Source organism: Malania oleifera, chromosome 2, assembly GCF_029873635.1.
Source record: "Malania oleifera isolate guangnan ecotype guangnan chromosome 2, ASM2987363v1, whole genome shotgun sequence".
Taxonomy (NCBI): Eukaryota; Viridiplantae; Streptophyta; class Magnoliopsida; order Santalales; family Ximeniaceae; genus Malania; species Malania oleifera.
In genome coordinates, this window is record NC_080418.1 from 18,220,698 (window position 1) to 18,237,408 (window position 16,711).

The following is a 16,711-nucleotide window of genomic DNA, read 5'->3' on the forward strand; positions in this document are numbered from 1 at the left end:
ATCACACGCATAAGACAATATTTACGTGGTTCGGAAATTTTGCCTACGTCCACGGAGTTATAGGGATTTCAATATTATCAGGAAGAAAACACAGAGAGTGAGGCGATACAATGCTCTCCCTCTCGCTCTCTCGCAGGTACAACCACACGAACCCTAATCACCCGAAAGCAATCCTTCGCTCCATGGACTAAGCTTTAGGATAGAAATCTCTAATTAAATAGAGGTCGGGTCGTCATCCAAATTAAAACACAACTAGGCTCCACAAAAGCCCAACAGATCCACTAGTTAGCGCAGGTACGATGCCATGGGAGTCAAGGACTAGCCATGTGCTAGTGGCGCCATGCTTCTCGGGTTGGCTACAGGCCAACGCCGGAATGCCGGATCGGCTTCAGGTCGATGGGTGTGACAACACCGGGTTACTGATCATGTGTGTGTATTGTTACGGGGCTACGTATAAATGGCCGTCGTGTGCGTGCATGTGTGCATTGTGTAAATTAGTATTGGATTGCATTCAACTGCTTGTATGTTGTGTCATGATAACACTTAAATGTCATACACCGATATAACATGTGTTCTTCCTTACTGAGAGGTGTCTCACCCCTACTGTACGTACATTTTTACAGGTCCTTTGAGTAATTGGAACTAGCATCTTGGTGTAGGGAGCGTAGTGGCCAGTGTACTGCGTTAGCGCTTGAGTAAGTGCTAGGACTGTAGTTTTGTTGGGTTGCCATTTTGAGTTGTATTTAGGCACCCAATTTGTACGTTTTGTTAGAACCATGTTCTGCTCTTGTATAGACTCTGGTATGGTACTGCATATGTTGATATAGAATGACTTTTTTCGCTGCGTATATGATTATGATTGGATGTGTTTAGGGTGCCTGGGAACCCTACGGGGTCGGACCCTCATCCAGTGTGTTGTATCTCTAATGATTTGTATGATACAAGGACAGGTTAAGTTACAATTTTCACCCCCGGGTCCCATTTCCAGGTTCGGGGCGTGACAAAATGGGCTGATTTAGAGTTAAGATTGTTAAAAAATACAACAATTGATAAAAATATAGAAGAACAAATTAACAAAGAAAAAGAACACTAGAAAAAAAAGTATTATTGAGAATTCTTTCTATTGTGAAAACTCTTGGTAAAAATAATTTGGCATTTCGTGGGAAAATGAACGAATTTATCAAGAGAATAATGGAATTTTTTTATGTTTAATTGAAATGATAGCAGAATTTGATCCAATAATGAAAGAACATATTCGACGTTTTCAACATGGTGAAATTCATAATCATTATCTTGGTCATAATATGCAAAATGAATTGATAAATTTGTTAACTCTGAATATTAAAAAGAAAATTATGAAGCAAATCAATAAAACAAAGTATTATTCAATCATATTCGATTGCACTCCAGATGTAAGTCATCAAGAACAAATGTCTTTAATAATACGATATTTGAATCTTTTTACAAGTCCAATTAAAATAGAAGAACATTTTATAGAATTTCTAAAAGTAAATGATACATTAGGAGAAGGACTTTTTAATAAATTAATAAATGTCATACAAAAATTTGAACTTGGTATTGAGAATATAAGAGGGCAAGGATATGATAATGGATCTAATATGAAAGGAAAACAACAAGGTGTACAAAATAGACTATTAGATATAAATTCTAGAGAATTTTACACTCCGTGTGGTTGTCATAGTCTTAATCTAGTACTTTGTGATATGACTAATTGTTGTTCTAAAGTTATAACTTTTTTTGGAGTAGTACAACGAATATATACATTATTTTCTTCTTCTACGAAATGATGGAAAATTTTAACCGAATATGTACCAAATTTAACTGTAAAATCATTATCACAAACACGTTGGGAAAGTCGAATAGAGAGTGTTAAGGCAATAAGGTTTCAAACTTCTAAAATTAGAGATGCTTTACTTCAATTAGAAAAAACTAGTGATGATCCAAAAACAAAGAGTGAATCTTATTGTATAGCAACTTATGAAATGAAAAATTTTGAATTCTTACTAGGAATGATTATTTGGTATGACATACTATTTGTTGTTAATTGTGTTAGTAAGAATTTACAATCAAAAGATATGCGTATTGATGTCGCCATTAATCAATTAAAAGGTCTTATTGTTTTTCTAAAAAATTATAGGGAGAATGAATTTATATCTTCTATGTTTTCAGCAAAAGAGATTGCACTTGATGAGAATGTTAATGATGATACAACACACTCAGCTGAAGAATCTTTTAGGATTAATTTTTTTTTTTACACAATAAATCAAGCTATTATTTCATTTGAGAGTAGATTTGAACAATTTCAAACATATGAGAATATTTTTGGTTTTTTATATGATTTAAAAATATTAAAATCATTAGATGAGAATAATTTGAAACAAAAATGTTTGACACTTGAGAATATTTTAAAATGTGGAACACATTCAAATAATAATGATTTTGATTTATTTTCAGAATTGAGAATTTTAAAAGAAAGTTTGGAAGAAACAAGTACACCAATTGAAACATTAAACTTTATAAAAAAGATAGATTGTTTTCCAAATGCATTTATTACTTATAGAATTTTATTAATGATACCTGTGACAGTAGCTTTTGCAGAAAGAAGTTTTTCAAAATTTAAACTTATAAAAAATTATTTGCAATCAACTATGTCACAAGAAAGATTAAATTGATTGGCTATGTTATCAATAGAAAAAGAAATACTTGAAAATCTTGAATATAAAACTTTAATTAGTGATTTTGCATCTCAAAAAGCTAGAAAAATTAATTTTAAATAAAAAAAAAATTAAACAAAATATTAAAGGTCCTTGATTAAATTATTCGCCTAGGGCCTCATATTATGAAGAGCCGGCCCTGTGCCCGATGGGAGGCATCTTGGCAAGCAATGGAGTCGGGGAATGGTTACACGCCACGAGGAGGGAAATGGCGTATGCTGGACATGAGGTTATCAACTTCAACATTGAAAGGGGGTTGTTTAGTATTCAAACTACACCACAACCATCAAATAAGGGTCGAAATATTCTAACAGTTGACATAAAGGGACGCCAATGTACATGTGGGAAGTGGCAGAATCTACACTACCCTTGTTCTCACTTGTTAGCTGTCTGCAGTGCTAGGAGATTGGGGTACAGTGGCTATATTGACTTTTGTTTCACAATGCAGGAGCATTATGCGACATATACGATGGACTTCATTCCAATCCTCTATGAACAATATTGGACGGATCTAGTGGCACCAACATTATACGGTAACCGAAAGTTGCTGAGGCAGAAAGGACGCCCCAAAAGTTTGAGACTACGTAACGAAATGGATGTATGAGAGGGCAGGCGGAGGATACGGTGCGGGTTTTGCCACAAAGAGGGTCACAACTGCAATTGGTGTCCAAGGTTGCTGAGGAGGTCATAACCATGCTAGACTATCATAATAACTTCCAAATATGTACTTAATTTGTATTGTACTTGAGATTTATGAGTTACGATTAGCTTTTTAGCTTTTGAAAATAGTGAGTTGTACTTGAGTTCTATTCCGCAGTTCTATTTCGTTATTAATTTATGAGTTGTGCTTAATTTATAATTATAAAAAATTATTATTCATTGCGCAAAAAAAAAAAAAAAAAAACATTAAAGTATACACGCATCATGAAATAGCCTAAGTCACTAAGTCCCACATTGTATTGGGTCACTAAGTCCCACATGGTTGCGGTCTCCTCTATCTGGGCGGCTGTTTACATCGTTCTTGCTGCGGTTGAGGTTGCCTTCTACGACGTCCAGCTGGCCCTTCCGCACCATCGTTACCTTCAATTGTTGGTGAGATTTGTTCCTCTAGTCCAGCATCAACCGATCCCCCATCAATTAAAAGATCAAATGGGATCGGTGATGATCTTGGGAATGGGTGGTATTGTTGTTGTTCCCGATACATTGGGGGTGGGTCGCTTTATGTGGACTGCAGAGCCTCTGGCTGGTATGGCATACTGGTGGATGCCTCATACTGATGCTGATACCCCCCATATGGCATATGAGAAGAAGAAGCCTCTGCGTGCCAGATGGAGGTCTGTGCCGGTGTGAACTGCGGTGCTGATGATCCCCAATCACCTTGCGTCCACTGGGATGGTTGGGTGGGAGCCCCCCCTCAACTCGAACACAACCCCCCCACGGCCTCGGCAAGGTCCACCGCGACCTCTCCTCTGCGATGCCTGCTCAGCCGCTACAACATCATCATCCGATTCGGGGCTTCCACGTTAGTGTGGGGAGACCTATGAATTGACCGACGAGCTTCTTCAGCAACAAACTTCATACACACCTCTGCAATCGGTCTAGTGGGACATGTCGGGACGCAATCTGACAAGTGGATGCTCCCCATCATGTGCTCCTACATCAAAATATGTTTTGAAAGTACTAATAAGTTAATGATAAAGTCAGGGTCTATTCCTTACATGCGTTTACTAATTTTTTCACTCACCACTGTTATGTTTAAATTGGCGGTTCTGCTCACAATGCGAATCGTGATGGACCCAGTCATTATATCCGTCTTCGGTCCTTGGATGCTTAGGGAGTGGAAGCTTCTTAAGTGTGTAGACGGCATTGTCCAGTCTGTGTTGCCACATCTGGCTAGTACACTCGTACTTATTGCGCTAGTTGATTTGATAACTGTCGCGCTTGTTACAGTCATGTAGATCCGAATTATGGCTGTCGGGGTCGTAACCTGTCTGAGTTGGACGAGGGATCTACTGCCTCAGCCCAAACTGTCGCATTATACAGTTTGGCAAGTGTCACTCCATGATCTGAAAGCAAATCATAGGAGTACAAACTAGCCAAATGTATACACCTATGAGGCATATAGGGGGTAAATTCACATTGACATCCGCAGTGTACGACATCTATATAAAATGCTAACAATGGATTTAGGTAAAAAAATTACTACGAATAGTAAATGTTTCGAACCCATATTGAATGATTCAAAAGCAATAAAAATGGTATTACCTGGTCCTCACGCATCATATCAATGTCATATCAATATGACCGCAAAGTATGCTGAGGAACGTGTGCGGCATGAAATGAAGCTCGCCATCTAACTGCAAGTGGGAATGGGCCATCGTCGACATTAGCAAACAAATGTGGTAGGCCAACTCTAATTGGAGCAAGAAAGGGCATGCGCACCCATGCCCAAACCTACAGGATGAATAGGGGACCTCTAACTGATTGCGCCTGCCCACGACCGACCTAGCACATCTCTTTATACAGCTATGCAAGGGTAGTGCTACCTCAACCATTCGTCGACGCCCTCTCCAAGTCACTCAACAGCGGGAGGAACATCAGCGACACATAGTATTGTGACTTGTTCATGAACAACAAGCCGCACATTAGACATAGTATGTACCCTCGAGCGTACTGCAATACAGCCTCCTCCGATGCTTCATCAGTAAGATTAGGTAAGTTCCCATCCATCTATGTCATAGACAAGGACGCGCTGTTTCGTCTGCTCCGGCCAGAGGGGGGGTTGCATCCAAGTAGGCTTTGGTAAAGCATATCCCAGTCTTGCTGCATCGTGCCCGTAACAGCGTCACCATCAACGGGTAATCCTGTGATGATTGTGACATCCTGCACGTTATCGTCGTCTCACCGCAAGAAAAATGACATGTGTGCGTCTTGGGCCTCCACCGCTCCAACAATGCACTAATTAAATGATGGTCTAAGCGAATGTACCGAATCTGATATAGTGGATAGAACCCTGCTCGTTGAATCCTCGTAATTCTTCTAGAATGGGCATGCCACATAGTCTCTAATGTACGCACACACTGACGCCCTTTAAAGGCGTTAGAATGATCCTCATCCCATGCCCTGTACGAAGGATGTACAGTCCCCAATGTTAGTATAGATGAATGAAGTGGACCAAACTCCATCTCTATGTATTAAATATAGTAGGAAGTGTACAAACAGAATAAATATTTATCAGTTGGTGAGCAGTTGGAGTATGATATGAATTAAATCAATTGGACGAGGATGTGAATTTATAGGGTAAAAAATTTACCAAATCGACTTATCAAAAGTCGGTTTTGTCACTTTAAAAAAAATTAAATTTTTTTTTTCTAAACTGACCTTTCAAATGTCAGTTTGCTTAGTTTTTTTTAAAAAAAAATATATATTTTGCACTGCAAACCGGCCTTCTCCCCCTACGCATGCCCCCTCCCCTTTTCTCTCTCTCTCTCTCTCTCTCTCTCCCCCGTCCCATCCGGCGCATCAGACCCCCCCCCCCCACCTCTTTCTTCTCTCTCCCCTCTCTGTTTCCCCGCCTATCAGTCCTCGCCCCCTGCAAACAAAGCCCCCTCCCCTCTCTCCTCTCTCCCCTTTTAAATGAGCTAACAAATCAATTTTTTTAAAAAAATTTCTGACAATGACGAGACTCGACAGCAATTTTTTTTTTTTTAAGCCCAAACCGACTTTTGTTTTTTTATTTCCCCTATATATGTGTTTTTTTATTTTTTATATAATATTTTCATAAAAAACTCCTTAATAATTGCCTTTTCGCAGCATATTAAAATATTTCGGAATAAAGTAGATTGAACCAAAAGAAATGAAAAGCGTGATAACTCTAGTATCTTCAAATACACCATCAGCCAAAAGCAATCTGCATCAGAATAAGAAGAATATCAACTCTATCATGGCCCAGCGACTCAAACGCATGAAAACATTTCCGCCAATTGGTGAAAGAAGAAAGCCTTGATCGCAAAGGTGAAGCATACCACGCATGTTGAAAGAAATCACAACGAAAGAAAATATGGGCTGACGATTCATCCTCGCAACCATAGAACATGTCTCCTAAGACAAACCCTTGTTGGTAATATATTTACAATTAACTTAAATAAAAAGAGTTTAAATTTTGATACACTCTTGATTTTCCAAATGAAAGAAATATATATCAACATTATTCATTCCATGAAATACCGAGCGTTGGCTCAGGTGGTAAGGGCGGACCCGGACGTGCCTGTGACCCAGGTAGGTGTCCCGGGTTCGATTCCTGTCTCGCTGAGCAAATCTCGATTTACCTCCCTGCAGGGCCTTGGGGTGGGAATTGTGGGGCGTGGGATTAGTCTTTGCTGCGATGCATCCCAGGGTAATCTAGTAGATGCCGACTAAGGACACCCGACGTAACCCAAAAAAAAAAAAAAGTAAATGTGTGTAGTACATGCGTGCTTGAGTCTAGAATTTCTTGACATGTAAATGGACGTACATGTGCATTAGTGCCAAAAGAAAAAAGGTTTATTTTGTGCTTACTTGAAAAATCAATAGGATAAACAGTCTAACAAGGTTACGTTTTGAATAATTAATCAACTTAGATAGTGTTAAATTTGGATTTGTATGAATTTGGAAGAAATATAATATAATTTTATATTATATTTTATTTAAATCTAAATAAATTTAATTTAAGGTCTTAACTTCATACTCTGAAACTTCAAGTTAAGTTACATTTGCATAAGAAATTTCTATTCTTAATAATAGACCGATTACAGCGTAAGATTTCGATAATTAACAAACAAAAAAAATCATAAACAAATGACAATATAACATTTTTTTAATTAAGTTCACAATACGAATAGATAGTGACTGTGATCTCAAATTTATTTAATTTTCTAAAAATTAAATTAAAAAATAATCATTAATAAAGACTATCTAAATTTTTTTTAATATTTTCTTAATTATTTAAGATGTAACCATGTTACACAATCTAATCTAATAATTCCTTTGATAGGTTGTAGCTTTGGATTTGAAATGAAAATTAAGAAATTACTGGCAAAAATAAAATGAGAGGACAGCAAAAATTAGGCCTTTTACCTTTTTTTTTTTTTTTTTTGGCTAGACGATATATATCAATTTCGACTGTTAAAGTATATGCAATCAAAATTTAAACTTTTCAATCCCTCTTTTCGCCGACAAAATTTCTTTGAAGGTGGCGTAATATAAGCCAAAAATTAGGGTTGTTAGTACTTTGTGCAAGTTTCACAAGCCTATATTCAGCCATTCAAGGTTCATTTGACATCTACACACGCCTTCCACTTCTTCACGCCCATCATAACTCATAGGATAGCTAATATTTATTTCGCATATTAAATTTTAATTAATATTTACTACAAAAAATTAAAGTAATCTAAAATAAAAATAAACTAATATTAAATCCACAAATGATGATACGGTGAATATTTTAATATATAAGTAGAGAAGAGTGTACATTTACATTCAAGCACGAATTATTTGAAGCCACTTGTAGAAAAATATTTTTCTAAAAAAATATTTATCTAAAATTAGTTTGAAATTATATATTACAAATGTTTTGCAAAATAGGTATTTATTTTTAGACAAATATTTCTTCAAAAAATGCTTATCTTTTGGAAAATAAAATGGCTTAAAAAGCATTTTTTTTGAAATAAGTACTTATTTAAGTATAAATCAAATATTACTTATTGACACAAATACTTATATAAAGTACTTTTCTGAAAACGTACTTACTTTTTAAGATTTTTCAGTTCAAAATTGATTCAATTCCTTCAAAAGCGATATAAAAATCTCTTTGATAACATGCATACAAATACATACTTCGAAAATATGCACACGGACATGTGAAGGGGGAGGTCCCCTATGTAATTTTCCATCTCAACATAAATAGACCCTCATTGATTTTTGTTATAGTTTAATTTTGCTCCTTTCCTTCTTCACATCTTTATTGGGAATGCTCCTGGGACCAACCTTGTATGGTTGTACCTAACTTGCGAGATGCATTGCTTCATTCAGCGCAATATGTGTATCCTTGTGGATCGAGACATTGTTCCCCTAACGTGATTAGTTTGGACAAGGCAATAGTATTGTATGTTGGTTCTAATTGCTCAGGCCTTTTGGTTCTCTATATTTTCTCTTGTTGCTTTCAATAATATTAATTTGAGTAGAAATTATATTGGGAACTTGCCCTTTCACATGTTCATATGTTTATTTTTTAGATGTGAAACTTGTGGCAGTGATTTTCACATTTATTAATCTTATATATATATATAAATAGCAGGACCCATTTACCATATATTTTATATTCGAAAAATAGGCACATAGACACTGTGAAAGGTAAGTCCCTTGGATAATCCCTCCAACTTGAGCAAAAATGTTATTCAAGGATTAATTATAATTTGGTTACATATATATATATATATATATATATATATATATATTCAGACCATAAATCAAATAATAAAGTAAAATTTTTATGAGTCTATAAGAAAAAATAGATAAAAAATAAATATTTTTAAATTTCATGATGAAAATGTTTATTTCTTTCTTATTACATATTGAATGCAGTAATAAAAAACATATAACAGCTATTACAATTATAGTTACATTGTAGTCCATATTATCACAATAAATAACTATCTCGCAAACCAAATGAGCCATAATATTAGCAAAAATTAAACAAAACTAAATCAATTACTAGAACAACGACCAAGCCCCCAAAAGAAATTTAATTTATTTTATTAGTGACATTTTTTTATTTTTTTACTAAAAAACGGACTCTCTTGGACGTACCAAAAAGGGGTCGAAACCTAAACAAATATTTACTTATGCAATTATCTAAAGACTAAAATGTAATTATTAATTGCATAAGTATTAACATGTAATTGCCAATAGATGAAAACGCAATTTAAAAAAAAAAATTATCAAAAAATAATCCTAAATTCTTATGTATCACACGGGAGATGTGATTTGGCCCATTAAATCAGTTAAAGTGTGAGTGGGCTGTGGCCCATGTGGGCCTGTCTTTGGATCAAGGCCCATCTGGCTGTTAGGCGTTTATGAAAGAACAGCCTGATCCGCAGGAGTTAAGACTTGTATATATTCACATATAGAACAAATAAATTTTCAAGAACAATGTTTACATATCATCTCTAATTTGGCACACTTCTTCGTCAAATAATTTATTTTCACTTGGAAGAATATTGGATAAAACAATCCGATCAAGTTTCAGCCGATTCGAAAATCTTGTTGTTTGGGATTTTTGTTGATAACACAAAACTGGCTAAAATCACTTAGTGGTTCTCAAGATGAAGTCATCAAAGTCTCATTCAAGTATTGAATCAAATTATGAGGTCTCATAGTTATTCAAAGATCTTTTAGCATCGGTAAGACCGCAAAGAAAATTTGAAAATTTAATGTAAGAACTATTAGATTATAAATGACATCTTATACATTAAAATGGTCTTTTGAATGTACGTGTAGCTCATAATTGTGTATTTGATTGCTCCAATTGATTTTGGTGTAGAATTATATTTCCTTTATATTCATTTGACCCTAACGAGCTATCTCGTGTTGGTATAATCAAGATTGTAATACAACCTATGCCAAAGCTTTATTTTGATGTTAGGACTTTAATTTACAACAAAAGTACAAAATATAACAGAATCAAGTTCTATATTATGCATCAAACGAAAGGAAAAAAAATGTCTTTCATTTTGACAAGTAACAGTGATTCTTTTTTTTTTTTTTATGAGTAATGGTAAATAGTATTGATCAAAATGGTTATGTACAATATAGACTGAGCATACCCAAGTAAAGGGAAGCCAAGCTCCTAATCAGAAGACCAAATCAAAACCAAACAATAGCTAAATATAGATCAACTTGGGCATACCCAGGGACCAAAAGGCCAAATGAAACAGAACAATCGAAAGTAAAAACAAGTATTCCAAAACTCAATCAAAGGAGTACAGTCCAAATTTATCATAAACGACTCTATAAGTGTGACTCCGAATCACCTTAAATAGCCCCTCTAGTTCAATTGATTTTCTTCAAATTTCATTTTGTTCCTAAAATGCAAGAGGAAGTACACAGTAACAGCCAAACAAATCTTCTTTCCAACAGATTTAATTCACGTGCCCGTGCCCTTTGCCTCCTTATGCAACCACTTCAGAGCAGCTTTCCAGGAAGACGTAACTCTAGTGAACCCCATCCAGTGTCGGACATGATCCCACACAATTTTAGAAAATTTACATCTAAAAAAAAATATGGTCAATAGTCTCAATATCAGTTCTGCAAAATACATAGTTCTAGGCAACTCCTTTGCTTCAAGATAACAGTAGGAGCTCTCATATGTTAACTTTAGCAACAAGCTTATAAAGATAAAAGAAACATATTTTAGTCAGGCCACACAATTGCCTAAGACTTTCAGATCAATGAGGTACTGTTTGCTTCTGTCAATCAAGGATAAAAAGGAAGTGACTAGGGCAAACTAGGATTGTTTAGCACAATTCTCTGGAAGATCTACTCGAGTAATTAACCCGAGAGCCAAAGCTTTTTTGGTTGAAGATGACTACTTGTGTAACGCCCCGAACCCGAAACTGGGATCCATCACATAGGATTAAACATACTCTCTGATACCAGAATTATAATGACTCGAACCTAGTGGGGTCCAGGAGGAAACTTTCCATACATTAGTTCAATCCAAGCAGCGGAAATAATATAAACCTCAAATACTATACCAGAGTATTAATTACCACCACAATAATAAAACCACCATAGTACTGAAACCACCACAGTTGCATAGGTATCTCTAAATATCCATAATACGCCTCCAGTAATAAAAACATATATATAAGTATTACACAATACTTATGCTAAACTATTTTAACTCATACCCCGTCCCGAAGCTCACTAGGCTTGCACCATACACGAGTGATCTCCCATCAAACACAGGGAACCACCCGAAGGCATTAGCACTGCCCTCGTCCCCCTTAAAAACTTCATTTCTAGAATGACTGGAAATTCATCTAATGGCACCGTTGTGAAATTCACATAACCTCCCCACTGTCCAAGCTTTAGAGCCACTTGCTTGGCTAATCCTAGAGTAGGCTGGGCTATAGAATTAACTGTTTTCATGCGTCATGTATCCTTTTCTAAGGATAAGTTGAGTCTCCATGCTTCAAATTGAGAAACAAAATTATGAGTAGCCCCCGAATCCACCATAGCACGGGTACTCTTTCCATTTATCCTCAAGTTCGCAAACATTAATCCTTTTGCCTGTGTAACTTTCGATGTTTTTGCCTGCTTTTCCAATGCACTCACCAATCGCATTGAACTCACCTTTGGGGTATTATCCCCTTCCTCCTCTCTTTCCACCACTTGTCCCAAAGTGGAAGTTTGTAAGGCATTGAGTAATCCTTTGTGTTGGCACTCAGTCACTCTATGAGATCCACCACACAAGTAGCACAAAATTTTACTCTTTCCCTTTCCATTGGGTGTGTTGAACCCTTGAGATGACAAAACTTCCTTTGAGGTTGATGATTTAGAGTCGGCTCCCCCACTCTTAGGTTTGCCTTTCTTGAAAGACTTTCCACTGTTTCCCTCTCCGCCAAGCCTTTTAGACGAAGCGGTATCATCACCAGTGTAGTGAGTCAAGCGTTCTGCAGCAGCTTGTGTAGTTGATAAGTCTTGAACTCTTTGCTTATGAAGTTCTGTCCTTGCCCACGGTTTCATCCCTTCAAGAAAATAGAGCAACTTGTCCTTCTTCGACATATCCCGAATATCCAACATCAAAGTAGAAAATTATTTCACATATTCCTTGATTGACCCTGTATGCTTGAGATCTCTCAACTTTCTCCTTACATTATACTCGACATTCTCAGGAAAGAATTGGGCCTTGAGCTCTCTCTTCAAGTCTGCCCAACTATTGATTACATAGCTTCCATTTTCAATTTCTTTGTACTTGGTACGCCACCACATTTTGGTGTCACCAACCAAGTATATGGTCGCAGTATCCACGTTTTCCTATTCCGAGGCACAGCGCAAAAGTACTGTTCCACATCAAACAAGAAGTTTTCTAACTCCTTGGCATCACGGGCACCCCCATACATCCTGGGTTCTGGTACCTTAGTCTTGCTAACTCCTGGAGTGTTGGAGTTCCCCATAGTGAGAACCATCAGATTCACCTTTACATTCAAATCAGCCATCCGCAACTGTAAAGTTTCAACTATATGGCGAAAGTCCTCTGACATGTCGCCTATCAAGCCTACTTGATGTTTTTGTGATCCCATCACTTCATCAACCAATTCTCTCATCTGGGCCACCTCTGCGGCCACTGTGTTGGTTGTTGCCTCAACCTGTGCTTCCAGCACGCTGATCCTCTCAGCATTGTTTGGTGTCATGATCACTTACCAAAGGTTTCTAAATCCCACAGCGAATGTAACTGAATTCTCATAGCAACTGAACCTTGGTTGTGATACCAAGTGTCACGGTTCGACTATTTTCACACTGTTGTGAAAGGGTCGTGCGGTACTAGTTAAAGTACTCTTGTTTAACCAGTCAGTCTATCGTTTACCAACATTCATCCATGAAACACGTTCATTAGCATTTAATCAAATGACAACGGAAACAATAAGCATTCATGAAAGTAGTGGCAAGCAAGCAATAAACATTGAATCAACGAAATTTATTAACAACACCTTCGTTGACATCGTGTGTTTAGCGAGAGAGGCAAGTAGGTTAAACACATTGTAGTGAGTTTTACAATGACTGATGAACACTCACCCTCCCCTAAAAAGTTTTCTAACTCATTCCCACTCTAACATTAGGAAACATCAAAGTGATTAAGGAATCATACTATCTTATTTGACATACAAAAATACTACTAGTAAAAAATAACCCTACACTATTATTTACATTATGAAAATTCATCACAAGCACACGAGACAAGCGGTCGCAAACTAGCATAATGCACTAAATAAGTTTAGCTCATGAGACTATGTTATGATCTTTGCAAGCATTTTCCACGCTGGCCTTTTAACCTGTGAAGCAAACGCACCTTAGAACTATCATAGCCCCTCTCATGGAAATTATTATTAACACTGCACCGCAGAGTACTCTTTGGCTAGCTAGCTGCCCTGGGCTGTTGGTGTTGGGGCCGTCACTCCCAAAGTCATACAAAAGATATTTGTGTCTACCAAACCTTCTCTCTCATCTTAAATGAGGCTAACCACAATACGCAAGCCACTAAATTATGATCAATAATTTTATTCCATTTAAGCACCGAAACTGATTTGCTTTCTCTCCTTTTTTGTTCTTGGTTTGCAGTGGTCATGAAAATGAAGTGATTATTTGCCAAAATAAGTAATTGAAGTAAAGCCAATGTCAGTGCTAGGTGTGTACATATGTATCAGGTGAAGAGAGACGTTTTACAGGGCGCTATAGCTATAGCAAATTGAGCAAGTCTACCTGGCACGCCCATGGTGCCAGTAATAAAGGTTATTATTGAATATTGATAGGAAGTAAACTAAGGCATGGAGATGAAATACGAGAGATCAAATCAGTGGGTGGGGGTGGTGGTGGCGGTGGTGGTAGTGGGAGTTGAGCAATGAAATCAATGACCCAAAATGTCGTTCTTTCATGCATGCCTTATTGATCATTCACATGCCATTGCATGCCCAACGGAACATCCTTTATATAAAGTGGTCCATTTTAATTTCTCATCAAACAAACAGAAGCTGCAAACCCACCTCCCCGAACTCCTCTTTCTCTCTCTGGTGTTTGATGTAGGCATAAGTTCCATATATGTGAACAGAGACGTGCAGTGCAAGGCCTGCCCCGGCCGCATGCCCATACTGCTAATCTCTCTCTCTCTCTCTCACTCTCTCTCTCTCTCAGTTAGGTGTTTGATTTGAATTTTCTTACACAAACAAACACAAAACTGCACTCTCTCTCTCTCTCTCTCTCTCTCTCTCTCTCTCTCTCTCTCTCTCATGGAGCTCTTCTTCATGATGCTATTCTACATTCTCCCTCTCCTCTGTCTCTTCTTCATCCTCCAGAAACTGGTAAACCAGAGGAGAGACCAGAGCTGCTACATCCTAGACTATGAATGTTATAAGCCGGCCGACGACCGGAAACTCGGCACCCAATTATCCGGCGACATCATAAAGCGCAACACCAACCTCGGCCTACAAGAATACAAGTTCCTCCTCAAAGCCATCGTCAGCTCCGGCATCGGCGAGCAAACCTACGCCCCCAGAAACTTCTTCTCCGCCCGCGAACAAAACCCTTCCCTCCACGACGCCATCTCCGAAATGAACGAATTTTTCACCGACACTGTCGCCGCCCTCCTCGCCCGCACCTCCCTCCCCCCCTCCGAAATCGACGTCCTCGTCGTCAACGTCTCCATGATCGCCGCAGTCCCCTCCCTGGCTGCCAGGATCATCAACTGCTACAAAATGAGGCCGGACGTCAAGTGCTTCAACCTCTCCGGCATGGGGTGCAGCGCCAGCCTCATCTCCATCGACCTCGTACGAAACATCTTCAAGTCTAGAAAAAACTCAACCGCCCTTGTCTTAACCTCGGAGTCGTTGAGCACCAGCTGGTACACCGGCAACGACCGCTCCATGATCCTCGCCAACTGCCTGTTCCGGTCCGGCGGCTGCGCTATACTCCTTACCAACAAACACCACCTGGCGCGGGGGGCAATGCTGAAACTAAAGTGTCTGGTGCGCACGCACCACGGCGCGCTTGACGAAGCCTACGGCTGCTGCATGCAGAAGGAGGACGACCAAGGGCGGCGGGGTTTCCACCTCGGGAAGAGTCTCCCGTCGTCAGCCACGCGGGCTTTCGTCGACAACCTCCGGGAGTTGTCGCCAAAGATCCTCCCGCTCCGGGAGCTGCTCCTGTTCGCGGCGAGGTATTTCATCCGAAGAATCGTCGCCGCCACGGGGGGTGGCGGGAATGGGGGAGGAGGGGGGAAGGGGGTAGCGGGAGTGAATTTGCGGGCGGGGGTGGAGCACTTCTGCCTGCACACGGGAGGGAAGGCGGTTATAGATGGGGTGGGGAAGAGCTTGGAGTTGGGGGATTATGATTTGGAGCCGGCGAGGATGACGTTGCACAGGTTCGGGAACACGTCGGCGAGCAGCCTGTGGTACGTGCTGGGGTACATGGAGGCGAAGGGGAGGTTGAAGGAGGGGGAGAGGGTGTTGATGATAAGCTTTGGGGCTGGGTTTAAGTGCAACAGCTGCGTGTGGGAGGTGATGAGAGACTTGGGGGGTGAGGCACGGCAGAACACGGCGTGGGAGTCGTGCATTGATGACTACCCTCCGGCGAACCTGGCCAACCCATTTTTGGAGAAGTATGGGTGGATTAACCAGGAGGATCCGAGTACTTTCAAAATCCAGGAAGCAGATGGAAACAGAGGATGATGACGATGATGAGTTTGATCTTATTGTTATGATCAGTAAAGTACACTGCTCGATCTTGTTAACCAATTCGTGTGATCATAAAAGTTGAAACAGTTAATAATTAATTAATATTCTGTTTGATTGATATAATTAATTGCTCGTTGCTGTGCGAATGTTGATGATGGTGCATGTTAAACTAATAGTTAATTTTTAGTTTTATTTACTTACGGTGTAGGCGCAGCTAGCTACCTACCTCCAATGAGATACTGAGGATCGTTCGAGAAAAGTCTGGCAGGGCGTAGGGAAATTATAGGAACCCATTTAATGTAAAATCTCATATATGCACAATCAATTATGATTTCAGTAAATGAAATTAGTGTATAGCCTGAAATAGCTTTTCTCTCTCTCTCTCTCTCTCTCTCTCTCTCTCTCTATATATATATATATATATATTCAAGTATAGAAGAAAGGAGTAAACCTCCATTTTTATTGGATTGCTTTCTCTACTTTTTCTTT

General features: G+C 38.6%; 2 protein-coding genes across 2 annotated transcripts; both read left to right on the plus strand.

Annotated features, from left to right (window-relative positions):
• Positions 1-2,883: 2,883 nt before the first annotated feature.
• LOC131148067 (uncharacterized) lies at positions 2,884-3,339 on the plus strand. Its single transcript, XM_058097804.1, has one exon. It carries the CDS (start codon positions 2,884-2,886, stop codon positions 3,337-3,339), a length of 456 nt encoding a protein of 151 aa, XP_057953787.1.
• Positions 3,340-14,779: 11,440 nt separating this feature from the next.
• Positions 14,780-16,345, plus strand: LOC131148926 (3-ketoacyl-CoA synthase 12). The gene has a single exon (XM_058098888.1). The coding sequence runs from the start codon at positions 14,780-14,782 to the stop codon at positions 16,214-16,216; it is 1,437 nt and encodes a 478-aa protein (XP_057954871.1). The 3' UTR covers positions 16,217-16,345.
• The last annotated feature ends 366 nt before the right edge of the window (positions 16,346-16,711 follow it).